At 40.2% G+C, this 17,017-nt stretch overlaps 1 protein-coding gene across 1 annotated transcript; it reads left to right on the forward strand.

Annotated features, from left to right (window-relative positions):
* Positions 1-4,433: 4,433 nt before the first annotated feature.
* Otor (otoraplin) lies at positions 4,434-7,685 on the forward strand. The gene is made up of 4 exons (XM_034496696.2): positions 4,434-4,559; positions 4,858-4,997; positions 5,952-6,059; positions 7,165-7,685. The coding sequence occupies exons 1-4, from the start codon at positions 4,445-4,447 to the stop codon at positions 7,186-7,188; spliced, it is 387 nt and encodes a 128-aa protein (XP_034352587.1). The 5' UTR covers positions 4,434-4,444; the 3' UTR covers positions 7,189-7,685.
* The last annotated feature ends 9,332 nt before the right edge of the window (positions 7,686-17,017 follow it).

The following is a 17,017-nucleotide window of genomic DNA, read 5'->3' on the forward strand; positions in this document are numbered from 1 at the left end:
GGGTTAGGTTCTTCTGGAGCAGCTAATGAAACGGAAGTTGAAGGGAGCAGATTGCAGCAACCAGTGAGCAGCACGTTAATAGTAAAATGATCCTGCTGTGAGTAAGCAGGGCATTTGCTTCCTTCTGCCAGGGTACAGTGCTTTGTTGGGGTAAGAATCATACAGCATTAGTGGCCATGTGATAGCAGCTGCTTACTGTTGTCTAAAAAAACAAGAAATGGGACTGCTGCCTGCAATGTGACATTTACTTTTTTCCTTCTTAAAGAAGATTACTATCTAGTTTCAATACTGGATGACTTTCAAGGAAGGGTCCCAGGCTTGGTACTACCTGCGTATAATTCCAGCATTATGGAGGCAGAGGCAGGAGGATTACTGCAAGTTCAAGACCAATGTTAGCTGTTCATGAGACCCTCTGTCAAATAGATTAAAAAAAAAAAAAAGTACCAGATCTCCTCTAGAGGAATATTACATAATCTCTGTTTCCTAAAACAGCTACTCTTCCTTTGTGACACTGGTCGACACAGGTTAGATGTTAGCTCTTCCTTTGTGACACTGGTCGACACAGGTTAGATGTTAGGCATGCAGTCTACCACTGAGCTTGATGTCCCCTGTCCATTGTTTAGAGGCAAGATTTTGCAAATGTATTCCAGTCTGGCCCCAAACTCATGCAGGGGTTGAGATTACATGCCCTACTGCAAGTTCTTTGTAATTATTAAACAGCTACAGATTTCCAAAAACTCTTTCTTTAGCTTTGCTTATACTTATGACTTGACTTCTCCCTACTAATGAAACTGTCTTTAGCAACTGGCTTTATTTTCACACATAGCACATAGTGACAAATGCTATTTCTTGATACTCTTGTTTGAGCATTTTCTTAAAACTCCCTTAGAATTTACTGTTTTTCTTGTGGGCCTACAAAAAAGGGTCAGTTTTAGATTTAGATAGAGACTTTATTACTCGTAAATGTATTAAGAGGAGGTAAGAGTTACCTAAACTACTATATCAAAGACTTATTTTTTTCCAAATAAAGTAAAATTTATCCAAACAGCAAAACTATTATGACAGATAAGTGGTTGCTTAGGGATGAGGGAATGGAAGTCATTTATGATTATTACATGAGTGTATACAATTGCCCAAACTTACAGATGGAACAGTAAAATAAGCAGATATTACTGTAAGCATATTGTGTTGTATGTACCAGTTTGTAACATCAATGGATAAGAATTTGGGTATTAGGAATAAAACGACTGAAAATGCAGGTAGATATGTTCACACATGTCTGTTAGATTTTGAACAAAAGGATGATAATCTAATCATTTTATGTGAAAATTACAGAAATAGTACATAGAACTCTTGTACAGAGTTCAGACAGCTCAGTAACTGGCAGTTCTAAGTCTGTAGAATATGTTCCATGTTTCCTGTTACCTTAATTTTTTAAGCCTTTTTTTGTATATTCTCATCTTTAATAGCATGAATAACAAAGTCTGTGAATAACAAAACATTCCAGCAAGATTTGGGTAGGATAACAGATCCTGAACAGAAAACTTAGTATAACCAATTAAAAGGTAAGAAAAAAAAAATGCACAGCTAAAATTTGTATACATATTCCATGTCAGCTTAGAAAGGGATATTCTGCCTTCTTACTGTAGCTTAGGATAGAAAAGGTTATTCTGCCCCGAAGAACTGGTAGACATAGCCTATGGTTATGTTCTCTTGGAGGGCTAGGCATGAAGAGAACGCATGGCTCAGGATGGCTGGGAGACTCACTATTAGGTCCAGTAAAGGCACGACAGACCCAGAGAATTCCTTACAGTCTTTTTTTGCTGGAGAGCTACCTAGAAGTAACCTGGGAACCCAGGAACCTGTGGATCTGGATATCACAAAATCAACTCAGCAGTATCTGTGGTCCCAGTGACCAGGCCTTTCCTGGAAGCACCTAAACCTAGTATCTAACTGTCCCCCAGAGCACCTAGTCCCACTTTGAGTGATGTTCCTTCCCAAAGAAACAAGAAAAAACTGTGGGGAATGGGAGCTTAGTTGTGAAGGACCACCACGGACTTTTTTTAAATGGCCACACTGTCCTTTTTACAATAACAGATTGTACTTTAGTTTTAGTCCCACTGAATTTTAAGTTAATGATTAGTATATGGTTAGTAAAGCAGACTCACCCATGGGATTATATCATTTGAATTAGGATCCAATTTACAGATTTTACAAAGACTGGTGCTTTACCTTAAGGCCATGAATTCAGAACATGGGGAGATCCAACTGGAACGTGGTGTTAAACCCAAATTCTCAAATAAGAAAACCAGGTCGGGTTGTGGCCAAGCTATATTATCAAGGAAGACCAAGATTTTTTTTTTCTTAACTTGGGATTTAGGGGGTCAAATCACACACACAAACACACATCTACATATACACATTCACACATGTGGGGATATATTTTTTGCATATATATTTTTTCACTGTAAATGCAATGTGTATATATAGACACATGCTGTAAACAAGGGGTGAGCCTGACTGATTGAGTCCCCATCTGAGAGAGCAAGATGGAAAGTGTGAGATGAGGTAAAAGGTGTCCCTTAGTTTTCCTGAGTCATAGTACTTTGGATGGGGCATCCTTCCATCAAGGATATTTCAATTTATTGACCTTGTACTCCACCCTATTCCCTATGATGAGACTGAGCCTGGGGTACAGTCCCTGAGATTTGACATTTTATTAACTATTGATTTATTGTAATGAAGACTGATCCCAGGGCTCTGTGCATGCTAAGTAAAAAACCAGACACTGGGTTATATTCCAGCCAGTTCTCTGTTTCTGTTTTTGAGGCAGGGTCTCACTAAGGGTGAGCAGATAAGCAATGAGCAGCAGCCAGAATACTAGCAGTAGATCAAACTGCTGGCTTATCCTGGGAATTCTCCCTGAAGGCCTCCAATGGAGCTAGATCCTAAAGAACACAGCAAGAAAGATAGATTAGATGGATGATAGATAGATGGATGATAGATAGATAGATAGATAGATAGATAGATAGATAGATAGATAGATAGATAGATCCTTAGAGCAAGTGCTACAGTTTTGATCTTGAATGTCTCTAAAACACTAACTTCATGTAAAAACGTGTACTCCCCAGATTGGTGCAGTTGGGAGGAGGTAGAACTTTTGAGGAGTGAGGCCTACTGAGAGGTACATATGTCATTGGGAGTGACGCAAAGGTGATTGCAGGGTCCTGCTGGCTGGTCTTTTTATATCTTCTGTTTCCCAGCCCTAAGTGGTGTTCTAAGCTACTGGTTTCCACCAGGATCTGCCACAGACCCAGATCAATGGGCCAGTGATCATGAACTGAAACTTCCAGACCTGTAACCCACACAAATAAACTTTTTCTTTATAAACTGATTGTCTCAGGCATGTGTCATAAGCTTATGTATTACGTACACTGGAATAAAGAAGGATTGGCCCCCATTATTCCCCCACGTATCTCTTGCTTCCACATTGGTAGGGTCTGGTTGTGATGTTAGCAAATATGTTATATAATCCACCAGTGGCTCAGGCCAAACATGAGCCACAAAATATTACTATCACAAAATATTTGTAGAAGAGTTCTTTACATCATGTAAATATATATTTACATAAACAAACAACACAAGCTATATTATGTAAATATATTTACATATATTATGTAAATCTAGAATTTTATTAGGCTTAGTAAAATAAATTTTGCACCCAAGACACTTTGACTTTTTAAAATGTGTATGTGTGAGGCACTGTGTGTGTCTGTGTTTACATGTGTGTGGATGCATGCCTTATGTGTTTCCGAGAAGCCTGATGTTAACATTGGGTGTCTTCCTCAGTTTCTCTTTATTTTATTTATTGATGTTCTTGCTGAACCCAGAGCTTGCTGATTTCAGTTTCTCTAGTTATCAAGCTTGCCTCCAGGATGCCTTGTGTCTGTCTCTGCCACAACGACTGTCTAGTTCTTGTGTGGGTTCTGGGGTTTTATTCTTCACACTTGCATAACAAGTGCCTTATCCACTGACCTGTCTCCCCAGCCTCCATGTTACATCTTGAATAGATTTCTACAAGTTTTCTCATAAACTGAAAGGATAGGAGGACAAAAGAGAAGAATAAACAATGGTTGATAGTCTCACAGGACTCTCAGTAATGGTCTGCTGGTGGACACCACAAGCCATGGCAGATACAGCTTTAAGCATGGCACACCATTCGTGTGGAACACAGACACATGGAGTTTGACTCTCTCTGGAAAATGAAACGCTAAAAAGCCTCTGGAATCCACGAGCACACACTATGAAATTACAGGGGAGGGGGTGGAGGGGTGAGGGGGGTGGCCCCTTCCTATTGGCTGGGTATTTACCCAGAGAGTTGGCTTTCAAATAAAAGAACCACTGAATCAGGCAAAGAGTGCTAGTCAAAACAGCAAGAAGGAAGATGGCAAAAATACTGATTCTTTTGCTTGGGGGCCTTGTGTCTCTATGTACCGGGCATGGCATTTTTATGGATAAACTTTCTTCTAAGAAGCTGTGTGCAGATGAGGAGTGTGTCTGTAAGGCGCTGTTAACGGTTTGGTTTTCATTACCTTTCTATCATATAATGGGAAATCTGTCTGGCATAAAGCCAGGTTGTACTTTGTAGTGAATCCTAAATGCGCTCATTGTTCCCAGCACTGTCTCAAGTTCTGTGTTTGGGGTCTAACTTCGGAGAATTCACTTGCCTAAGTCCTTGGTCTCTCTCCTCTCTCTTCTGTTTGAAACCCAGCTGCACGCTCCTTTCCTACCTCTCTTACAAACTTTGCCTTTTTGCTCATAGGACATCTAGTCACTTCACTTTTTATTTCCTTTCAGATACCATTTCTCTGGCAAGAGCACAGGAAGATTACAATGCCCCAGACTGTAGGTTCATCAATGTCAAGAAAGGGCAGCAGATCTATGTTTATTCTAAGCTGGTAACAGAAAATGGAGCTGGAGAATTTTGGGCTGGCAGTGTAAGATGAGATTGTTTTATATATATATATATATATATATATATATATATATATATATATATATATGTTATATATATATATATATATATATCTTAATTGTGTTGTTCTTAACTTTTCCTGGCTTTCCTGGCTTCAAACCATTTAATGTCTAAGAGTAGCTGTAAAGACAGTGTGGGAACTGTAAGTGGAAACACAAAAACTCAGATTCATTTTCTGCTATTGCACTTTAAAAAGGGTGATTTCACAATGATGAAATTCTAAATGATGTTTTAATCAGGGAAAAAACATGCGTGCTGAGGTTTCCACATTGCATAGATGTTGAACCTCCTTCAAAAATTGTCTCAGAGGATTTGCCAAGGGTCGTATGTGACTGGTCAGTCTAAAGGAGAAAATTCTTTTAGGAAAGCTTAGAGCCCTCTTCGATTTTGCAGGAGCTTCTTGCTTGAGCTAAAATGTACCCACAGTCCAAAGCAGAGCCCAGTGAGGGATGAAGCATGGTTGATGTCATCCCAGAAATACATCTGAAACTGATGAAGCAGTCATCAGGATGTACTATATGTCACTTTTAAATGCTAAAACAGTGGATATATATATATATATATATATATATATATATATATATATATATATATATATTGTAAAATGGTAGTCTGTTTGCTTTAAATTTTTTACTGTCCTTAGTTTTCTATAGATTCCAGATGATTTCAGGCAAAGAATGGGAGTGCAGAAAGAGGAGTAACGTTAAGGTACTGAGACAAGTCAGATCTCCAAAAGATCAGACTGGCAATCCCTGATGCTGCCAGTGAATTTCACATTTGCTCTGAATTCCCTGGAATGTGCAGCTAAAGGGAAGCGCTGGCTCACTGGCTCATGTAATTGTCATTATGAGGACAGGAGTTTCTCAAAACCCCTGACATCAGCTTCTCCCTGACTGCTGCTGCTTTGGGCACACAGGTTTATGGTGACCACCAGGATGAGATGGGAATTGTGGGTTATTTCCCCAGCAACTTGGTTAAAGAGCAACGAGTATACCAGGAGGCCACTAAGGAGATCCCAACGACGGTAAGCATCTCAGTGGTGACGGGAGGACGACTCAAGCCTTGGGGTAGTGTAGACTTATTCTAAGAAAAAAATATGTCCTTCAATTTCCAGTATATGTTGCACAAAACAGGGGTCAACAGTGACTTTTATGAATTGGTGACATGTAGAATGGACATATTGGCTATCAGCCTTATGAGCTGGCACACTTTCTTCACACACCACAATCACTCTGAATTTATTATTTTAAATGTCTCAACTTTTGAAAGCTGTATTTTATCTTTATCAGGAATATAATTAACCAGTAAAATTGTATATTGAAGATGTTCAACTTGAAATTTTGATGTATACACATATATAAAGTGATCAAAATGATAACCCCACTAGGCTGATTCACAACTCATACCTGCTACCTCATATACTTAACTCTCCTTCTACTGCGTGTGTGTGTGTGTGTGTGTGTGTGTGTGTGAATGGGGACTGGCAGCATGTTTCAAGTATATAAAACAACACTCCTTCTATTTTAATGGAAGGCATCTGTGTCATACAGAAAGGGACTAAAAAAAATTACTAAGCTGTTTTCCCCAATAGTTTTATGAAAGATATGGTTATTTATGAAATGATGAAATGTAAATTGAAGGAAGAAACTTACCACCTGTTTTTGAGAAGATCAAAATAGTCCAGAAAAAAATTTTGAGTCTTATCTGTGTGGCAGATAGACTCCACTTTTGCATGAAATAAAATGGAGGTCTTCCCACTGTTCTGGGGCCGTGTAAACTGTGGCAGAAATAAAGATCCTTTCTGAGCTCCTTTGCAAGATGTTCATTTTGAAGTGCATTTCCCAAGCTGACAGCTATGCTTCAAACATAGCCCAGCCCAACAGCCACAGCCCACCTAACATCGCTGCATGGCATTGTGCTCTGTCTGTGAAAAAACTACAAAATAGAGGTGTATTGAAAGACCTTCATCTTAAACAGTATTGGACTTTATAGTGATAATTATCTCAAAACTTTAGGTTTTCAACCTGGACTTATCCCAAATCCAAAATTAAATCTTATTTTTAAATTAAAACTCTACACCTGCCTTTTGGGAACCAGCCTGAAATTTTGATCTTTTTCCCCACTTTCAGGATATTGACTTCTTCTGTGAATAAGAAATTAATTAAAACCGCAGGCAAAACAGAAACACCAATGATGAAGAAGAGACGTGGAAATAACCAAAACTGTGTATCTGTACCTTTCTGGCTTTATTTGGTGACAGAAGGTTGGATCTAGAAGGAGCTAATATATGGAAATTGTCAACTCGGTTTTGTTTTCTCTTGCCCTGGTCCTTCCACAGACTGCCACCATGTGCTGTGTGAATCATATAGGTCATTTATAACCCAATACTTAGCTTTCAGTGAGGAGAATCTTCATTTACTCAGTGATGCACATACAAGGTGTTTTATCTGTAGTTATTTCTAAATGGTCATTCTCCCCAGCCCTGACTCCATGTACATAAGCTTGATGAGTCAGAAGTCTGGCTTTTGGATGTGTTTTCTGTTATTTTTCTCTCTGGTCATTTGAAGTCTTAATATTGTATTTGTCATGATAGTTTAGTATTGTTACATTTTATATTTGGTACCCTTGGATATAAAAATGTTAGGTATAAAAAGAGTTTTTGTACTCATAAGCATTTGGACTATGTCTCTGGATTCTTTTTTCTTTTAAAAATATTCCATATGTTATTTCAGTGGGGAAAACTTTACATTACAAACAGCCAGTTCATGTTTCCTCAAATTTAAATAAGTCTGTGTGTGTGCTGTGGCTGGTGGAGTCTGGGGAGGGGGGCAATCCTTGGAAATGTTTTCTTTTACACTATTACCTATCTGGCTCTTTTTCAAGTTTTAAGTCATCAAAGGGGACATCCAAAAATCAAGTCTGAAGACTGTTTCCTCTGCTTCTGTTTTTCTTCTTTCCATACAAATTCCTCTGAACAAATGTAATGCATTACAAAGTTTCCTTGGAATGCTACTGTGGAGTCAGGGGTCCCGTTTTACAAGTGACAAACTGAAATTCCCGATGCCCGTCACAGCAAAATCCAGAGAGCAGAAACAGGAACCGACTCTAAGCTGCATTTTATTCAGAGACAGAAATCTTGGAAGACAGAGTCAAGGTCCCCAAATCTGCCCTCCTTTCCCATCTACAGCTCTAGCCAACTGTGAGCCTTTGTAAATTTAGTCTCACCTCTCTGGTTTGGTGGTCAGCCTTGCCTCAGAGATTCCCCTATATTCCCACCCATTATCATCTATGGTACAGAAGTAGCAGTGCTTCTGTGCCCCAAGCCACTGAGCCTGCACAGAGGCACCACCTAGATCATGTGTTCAGGTAGAACATATGTGTATCGGGCTATTTCCAGGCTGGACACACATCCTTTTTACAGGAAGTACCCTACATGTTGCTATGAAATATGAGCATGTCTCTATCTTTTCCTACCAGAGTTGCAGGTTCTCAGTCTCATAGATTAAAAAAACAAAAACAGAAAACAAAAAACAAAAAAACAACCAACCTGAAACAGACCCAGAAGAAAATTCCTGGCAGCTGCTGGAAGGAGGGAGGTGGGTAAGAGGAAGAAAGGAAGCCACACTTTCCTAGGTAGAGATCTCTTGTCTGCAGCTGCAGAGAAGCAGGGTGCTCGCTCGTTAGAGAATAGATATGCCCAGCATGCCAAAGCAGGTGGGCTTAAGATTTGGACTAGTCGTTGAAAAAGAGACAGAATGTAGAGGAAGGAAAAATCATACTTTTTGAGTTAGAACTTAGATAGCAGGCTTAGCAGTGAACATGTAGAAGCACGTGCACAGAGAGAAGGACTTTGGGGTATATAGCCCAGTAGGGGGATACTTTCCCTTCCACACTCTTTAATGTGTCTTCACATAAAACAGTTTTCTTGAGTGGTGGTATCCTCTTCAACTGATTGACAGTTCTATTTAGATTAACACTTAAGGGAGAATGGAATAGCATGTTTTTCTTATAAATTTGTATATATATATAACTGTGTGTATGTGGAGCAGCAGCAGCAGCATGGAAGGCCTACTAGGCTATAGCTATAGTCTTGTTTTTGTAATCTTAAAATCTTTTGGGCAGTTAGATGCCATTTTCTCCCTGGAATCAGAGATGCATTTCAAATATCCTTCTTTTGATAGAAAGTCATGTAACTGGAGCTGGAGCTTTGCACCCATGAGACCGTAGCAGCTGTGGTTGCCTGCACAGACCTGCACAAGATCAGGCCAGCCAACATTACAGCATGGAGTCAGGGAGGGGCTATCCATAACTGAGGAGCTATTAACAACTGATGGTACTAGGTCGGAGAGAGTCAGTTTACTCTATGGATGTGGTCCCTGAAAGGTTGACCATGTTCTAGTGCACAACTCCACACCCACTAGGGTATGGGTAGTACTAATTGGATTCATTGGGTTATTTTAAAAGAGGAGAGTTGTGAAGTACAAAGGGGGATGTCGAGGTATATCTGGAAGGAGTTAGAAAGTGAAATTGACCAAAACATACAGTGTGAAATTCTCAAAGATAAGTAAAATATTATATTAAAAATAAAATATTATATTAAAATTATGTAAAGGTAGATTAAAGAGAATTAAAGAAAACTATAACCACACTTTACCAGGAAGAAGTGGTTTTCCCTTAGTGAGTTGTAGCCTTGCCTTAATATCTCCACCCAAACAAATGTGATACTTCTCTCCTTTCTCATGGTATTTTAAATTCTAAGGATGCATGCTGTGATGTTTCTCCTTTCTTAAAGTTAGAGTGTTACCAGTGAAAATGGGAAGTGGGATTGAAACGATTGTGGGTGCAAGACTCAATGACTTCCAAATCTGCTATGCCTGCCTCACTACCTGGCAGGAAGCTGTCCACAGATTTTCTGTTTAATTATAAATCTGCATTGACTGTGTATAACTAATGTACTTTTTTATGTTCTCATGAATTTCTATCTGTTCATTCATAATTTAAAAATGTTTAGGATATACTCCTGCCAAAGGAAATCTTTCCTAGTTTCTAAGTTCTTTCTCTCTATCTGCCTGCCTTCCTCCTTTTCTTTCTTTTATCTTGATCTTTGGGTAGAGATAGTATTGGGGACTTGGCATGGGATTGCCCATCCAGTTTTCTGTGGTCTGGTCATCCTGTAAATATGACTAAGGAAGTAGAGAGAATTCTTAGGAAGTTAGAGACTTGGATCTTTATTCTGCTGTCACCACTGTGACTTTGGATGAATATTATTCTAACACATTTTTATAGAACTCACATAAGTTAAATAGTATCAAAAGAACTCTGTGGTTTATTCTAGCTCATTATATGTCATGAAAGGCAATGATCCAGGTAGCATCTAGGGCTTGCAAAGGTTTTGATAATTTTTCCACTTACCCATTCTGTAATTCCTCTTTTTTCTTTTTTTTTTTCCTGTTGTGTTTATTTTGTTTTTCCAATACAAGGTTTCTCTGTGTAGCCCTGAATGTCTTAGAACTCTCTTTGTAGATCAAGCTGGCCTTGAACTCAGAGATCTATCTGCTTCTGCTTCCTGACTGCTGAGACTAAAGGTGTGGGCCATCATTCCCAGCGTGGATTCCTCTTGATTTATGGCTTCCTTATCCCAGACCTTATCACACCTCTTATACCATCTGTTTGGTGTCAGGGTTCTAGCTTCGCTCTCAAGTTGACGGCTTTTGTAGCAGAATTCCCTTGTGTGCTAGTAAGCTCTTATCCCCAGGACTGACCTCATTCAAGAGTTGGGAAAATCATGTTTGGTTTAAACCTTCTGGGGGACCATGCAGGGCATGGTGATCCTTTCTGCCCTCTGATAACAGGACAGATCTCAGAGCCCTGGAAACCTTCTATATCAGAATCATGATTTCTAGCTTCTGGGCATGAATGAGAGTCTTGTTTTTGTGCCTTCCCCTCATCTTATAAAGCACTGTTCAAAAAGCTACTGAATATGAGTAACAGCACGACTCTCCTAATGTTCAAAGGATTTCAACATCCTTGATGCTTTCCTCCTCACTCCTTCCTGTACATACCACACCAGTCTTTAGAGAATGGATGGGGGCAGGAGCTTGTGGGCAATGAGTCATTCTGGTCCCCCTTCCTGTTGGTGCATTCTTTCCTCATTAAGAGCAATGGTATTTTAGCATCTTTAACAGGTTGTAAATTCTGATGTGTAATGGTGGCTTCTTGTCAGGACAGGGATGATGTTCCCATGAACTGTCAGCAATACAGCTGCCTGCACAAGGCCTGAAAAGACTACACCAATTGTCATGGCAACAGGGATGAAGAAAAATTTCACAAAACCCCACCCGTAGGTGAAGAGCTACAGGCAGTCAATGACTACTGACAGAGGGAGTCTCTCTCTCTCTCTCTCTCTCTCTCTCTCTCTCTCTCTCTCTCTCTCTTTCCCCTATCTTTTTTCTTTAAGAAATGAGACCCTCAATCCTAAGTGGTCAGCACTAAACACACAAAAATACAGGCAACATTAATGAGACAGTTCATTGTATATAGAGACATGTACACACACAAACATATAAATTAATGTAGAAAAAGAGGTCATAAATACAAGAGGGATTTTTTTTCAGAGAACATGAAAGAAATTGGAAAGGGTGGGAAGTTTGTAATTCTCAAATTAAAAAAAGGCACTAAAAAGTGGTTGCCAATTATATCACACAGGCAGCACAGGAAGCTGCCTGCTCTTACAGAAAGGCAGTGTCTTAATTCTGGGAAGCAGATGTTCGGTATTGCCTACCATCAGTCCTTGGCATGTATCACATTAGTGTCTCTCTGGGTTGCATTGTGTTAGAGCATATGACTTTAAGGAATGCTGTTGGAGCTGCTGACCCAAGTTTCATAAAGTCTTGTTGATTAATTTTGGTTTTGGATTAGAACAGAATTTGAAGCAATTTCTGAAATGGCCCTAAACACGCCTGTGCCATTTTACACTCCATATTTATGTGAAGTGGAACTCTCAGCATTAACCAATGTAAAATAGAAATATTGATCACCTGTGAATGATAGCGACAATGCTTTGCTTCCTATACTGCCAAATATCCAGGCAAGCTTTCCTTAAACTATTTATGTTCTTACTTATTTTATTGTGTGTGAGAGAGAAAGGGAGAGTGCAAAGGTAAATCTGTGAAGGTCAGAGGACAACACGGGGGACTCAGTTCTTCCTGCTCCCTAGTGGGATCTCAGAATAGAATCAAGGTCATCAAGCATACATGCCAATGCCTTTACACACTGTGCCTTGTCACCGGCCCAGGAGAGGATTTCCTTATGCAAAAAAATAAACACAGCTACCTCAATCAAAGCATATTTTGATAAATATGAATTTTGTCTTTAATAAATGGGAGCCTTTTATAACACCAAAGAATTGTTTTAATGCAAGTTTTTAATGATTTATCTCTTATTGTTTGATTTGTATATCTGATTTATATATGTGGATAATCAAGATTTTGTGAAAGCTTCTTGGACACAGAATGGTTGTGAGTGTGAAAAAAAAATCCATCTTAAATCCTGACTGAAAACAGATACAGTGAAGTTACAGAAACCGATGAAAGGCAAGAGGAATTGACACGCAGCACAGTAAATAGGCAATAAAATAAATTTCTTAACAGAATTCTGGGGGAGGGGTAGTGGGATAGCTTAATTGTTCCTGAGGACCTGAGTTCCATCCCCAGCACCCACGTGTAAAACAAACAAGACAAAACAAAATACAGAATGATGGAACACACTTGGAATCTGAGAGCTGGAGAGGTAGAGACAGACGGATTCTTGAGGTTCACAGGCTACCTAGCCTAGCCTAATCAAAGAGCCCTAAGTCCCAGTGAGACTCTGTCTCAAACAACAAGCTTGACATTTGAAGTTGACCTCTACCCTCTGCATGCAAATGCCTACATGTACACAAGCACCCAGTGCCTACTTGCATACAAAGTTGTCAGGAAGTTTGGTGGTCTATAGAAGTGGTTAATAATATTTGCTGACAGTTCTCCGCCTCGCGTGCATGAATGAGGTTCAAACTCTTTTCAACCTCTGGCTTCTTGACTTCACATAGATTAGCAGCGTCTCCATGACTGGGCTGTAGCAAGAACTAACTATAGCTTGTCTATAATACAGACACAGGAGAGCCTTTAAGTGAGGGGTGGTGTTTTGGCTTCAATTGTTGGCGTGACAATTGTCTTGCTTCCCAGTTCATTCATCCTCAAAGTGGGAAAAGCAATGCTTTGGGGGCAATCATAATTAACTTTGGGCCTAATTATGAAGATTGAGGTAGATGAGACATTCTGTACAAAACCACTCCGTGTAATATGCGATACATAATAGATATAAATAAATAGCAGTGAAATTACATTTAAAGTTAGAGGGTTTTAAAACATCTGTGAAACATTTGAGGAGCCAGTGTTCTTGTTTTTTTTTTTTTTTTTTTTTTTTTTTTTTTTGAGTGAATTAATCGTGAACATCTTTTCTTTCCAGACACTCAAGCTGTTTAAATTTTTCTGAAGTTGTCTGTCAGGAATGTTGCAAACACGTAGCACAGTGTGCACACTTACATTCAAGCTTCACAAATGTTATCCTTAATGTCTGACAAACTTGGTTTTGTGTGTGTGTGTGTGTAGAGAAAATATATTAGGGAGGTAAGATGTAGTAAAAAGCCAGTGTGCCTATTCCTGAGTTGTCAAATAAAGCTGCGAACAGAAACAAACAAGCAAGCAAGCCCTCCTACCCCTCCCTGATACCTAAGTCATCAGAGCTGTCACTTTACCTTTGCATTTCCACTGAGTGCTGGTCATAAGGGTGGTGTGTAAATAAGTAGCCAAGGGTCCTTCTGAACACCAGTTGTATGATCCCAGAGAAAAAATAAAAAAAGTAATAACATGAACATAATTAGTGAGTCTGTGGATAAACAATCCCAATTCTCATTCTCGAACACTTCTTCGGCTACTTCCTGGTAACAAGCATTCAGCAATTTTTTAAAAATTCAATTTAAGACAGTGTGGTAGTTTCAACAGAAATGGCCCCCACAGGCTCATGTGTTTGGATGCTTGGCTCACAGACAGTGGTAGTTTTAGGAGGTGTGGCCTTGTTGGCGTCGGTGTGATCTTGTTGGAGAAAGTCTCACTGTGGAGTTAGACTTTGAGGTCTCCTATGCTCAAGCTTCGCCCAGTCTCCCCCTGCTGCCTTCAGATCAAGATATAGAACTCAGCTCCTTCCCCAGCACCATGTCTGCCTGCATGCTGCCATGCTTCCTGCATGCTAAAAACGGACTAAACCTCTGAAATGTAAGACAGCACCAAATAAATATTTTCCTTTATGAGAGTTGTTGCGGTCATGGTGTCTCTTCAGAGAGATAAAATCCTAAATAAGATAGTTTTTTTTTTTCTAAAAGCATGCCATGCCAGGTTCATACTTATACACTTGGCAGCATATTTCCACTATAATAGTGTGTCTTTTTTGTAGATGTTATCCTTCTTGGTGCTGCAGGGCTCATGTTTAGCTTATATAAAGCCTTGATTTCAAAATTAGCTGAGTGAGAAGTGCGCGCGCGCACACACACACACACACACACACACACACACACACCAGACGCTGCTAATCTATGTGAAGTCAAGAAGCCAGAGGTTGAAAAGAGTTTGAACGTCGCTGAGCGGTGGTGGCGCACGCCTTTAATCCCAGCACTTGGGAGGCAGAGGCAGGTGGATTTCTGAGTTCAAGGCCGGCCTGGTCTACAGAGTGAGTTCCAGGACAGCCAGGGCTACACGGAGAAACCCTGTCTCAAAAACCAAAAAAACCAAAAAAACCAAAAAAAAAAAAAAAAAAAAAAAAAAAAAAAAAAAAACAAACAACCAAAAAAAAAAAAAAAAAAAAAAAAAAGAGTTTGAACCTCATTCATGCATGCAAGGTTGAGAACTGGCTGTAAATATTATTGCCTGCTTTGATGACCAGTGGTGGGTTGCCTGCCTTTGTATCCTGTAAAACTGTTTGAGGTACAAACCGAATAATGGACCCAGAAAATGTGGTTAATTTACACAATGGAATACTATTCAGACATTAAAAACAAGGACATCATAGGTTTTGCAGGCAAATGAATGGAACTAGAAAATATCATCCTGAGTGAGGTGACCTAGTCCCAGAAGGACATGCATGATATGTACTCACTGATAAGTAGATATTAGCCAAAAAATACATAATGCCCATGATACACACCAAAGACCCTAAGAAGTTTAACAAGAGGAAAGGCCCAAGTAAGGATACTTCAATCCCACTTCGAAGGGGAACAAAATAATCACCAGAGGCAGCAGGAAGGAGGGAGCTGGGTAGGAAAGGGGAAGGGGAAGGGAAAGGGTGGGCAGGATTAGGTATGGGAGCAGACAGGAGAGAAGCCTAGAGGGGCAGGAGAATGAATGGAAATATGCAGCTGCAGGGAGTGTGGGTTGGGGGAACCTCTAGAAAGTCCCAGAGACCTGGAATGTAAAAGGCTCCCAGGACTTAATGCGATGGCCTTAGCTGAAATGCCCAACAGTACGGAGATGGAACTTAAAGAGACAGGGTCCCCAGTGGAGAGATGCAGTCACTAACCTACCTTCAAAATTTTTAACCCAGAATCTTTCCTGTCTAAAAGAAAAGCAGAAACAAAAATGGAGCAGAGACAGATGGAATGGATGAACAGTGATCCATCTCATGGGCAGGCACCAAACCCTGACACTATTACTGATGTTATGTTGTGCATACAGACAGGATCCTAGCATGCTTATTCTCTGAGATGTTCTACCAGCAACTGTCTGAGATGGATGCAGATACTCAGAGCCAAGCATTGGACTGAGGTTAAGGACCCCTCTGGAAGAGTTAGGGGAAGAACTGAAGAAACTGAAAGAGTATGACAACCCCATAGGAAGAACAGTGTCAACTAACCTGGACCCCTGGAAATTCGACTAAGCCATCAACAAAAGACCATACACGGGCTGGTCTGAGGTCCCCAGCACCATGTAGCAGAGGACTGCCTTGTCTGGCCTCAGTGGGAGAGGATGGGCATAAACCTGTAGAGACTTGATGTCCCAGGAAGGAGGGAAGCACAGGTCTCTCAGAGGTAAAGGGGAGTGAGGAGGGGGAAAATTCTGCAGGGTGGGGGAGCAACATCGGGATGTAAATAAATAAAATAATTAATAAAAAACCCCTGCCTGAAGTAAATCAAGGATCAGAATGCCCATCAGATGTTAAAATCAGAAGCTTATCCTTAACTTTCTGATCATGAATTCATGAGACCACACCGCCTGTGTGGTGTGGCAAATGACTACCTGAATTAACTATCAGAGTCAACAAATGCTGACTTTTAGCTGAGCATGGCAACCTTAAGAGGGAGGCTGAGGCAGGAGGATTGCCATGAGTTCAAGAGCAACCTAAGCTACACAGTGAGTTTTTGTCCACCCTCAAGTATAGTATGTGACACCCCCCCCCCTCTTTCTTTTAAAATTCACCCTTGGAAATAATCTTTTACTGAAAATGCTGAAGTGACGGCAGGTGCCTTCATCCCACCCACTACTCAGACTGCAGCTAGGAAGACGTTCTTTCTGACTTAGTTCATTGTTCACAAGGAAAAATGTGATTACACTCAGAAGCGGCCTTTCTGAGCAGTTAAGTTTTAAGCTCCAGCATATTTCATAAGTGTAAGAGAAAGATAGCTGTAAGCATCACCCACTCCTGACTTAGATGAATGTGGCCTGTCGCTGCTGCTCATGCTTACTGGCTTTACCCTCGTGGACCAAATTCAACACAGGGAGACAGAGACATAAGTGTGCTCGTGTAGTATTTACGCAAAGCTCAGGAGGAGGGAGCATGGCTGCTCTATATGGGGATAGAGAAGGAGTGAGCGCCATGAAGAAACTCCAGCAGTCTACCTCATCTATCTAAAAATCTGGGGGGAGAAAGGTAAAAAGAAATTACCCGGCTCACACT

This window comes from Arvicanthis niloticus, chromosome 2 (genome assembly GCF_011762505.2).
Source record: "Arvicanthis niloticus isolate mArvNil1 chromosome 2, mArvNil1.pat.X, whole genome shotgun sequence".
NCBI lineage: Eukaryota > Metazoa > Chordata > Mammalia > Rodentia > Muridae > Arvicanthis > Arvicanthis niloticus.

Excerpts from the sequence above, each read along its gene's own strand:
- Otor (XM_034496696.2), top strand. The coding sequence starts at position 4,445 with ATGGCAAAAATACTGATTCTTTTGCTTGGGGGCCTTGTGTCTCTATGT. Across the intron at positions 4,560-4,857 it reads TGCAGATGAGGAGTGTGTCT|ATACCATTTCTCTGGCAAGA; the intron begins GTAAGGCGCTGT and ends ATTTCCTTTCAG. Across the intron at positions 6,060-7,164 it reads CTAAGGAGATCCCAACGACG|GATATTGACTTCTTCTGTGA; the intron begins GTAAGCATCTCA and ends CCCCACTTTCAG.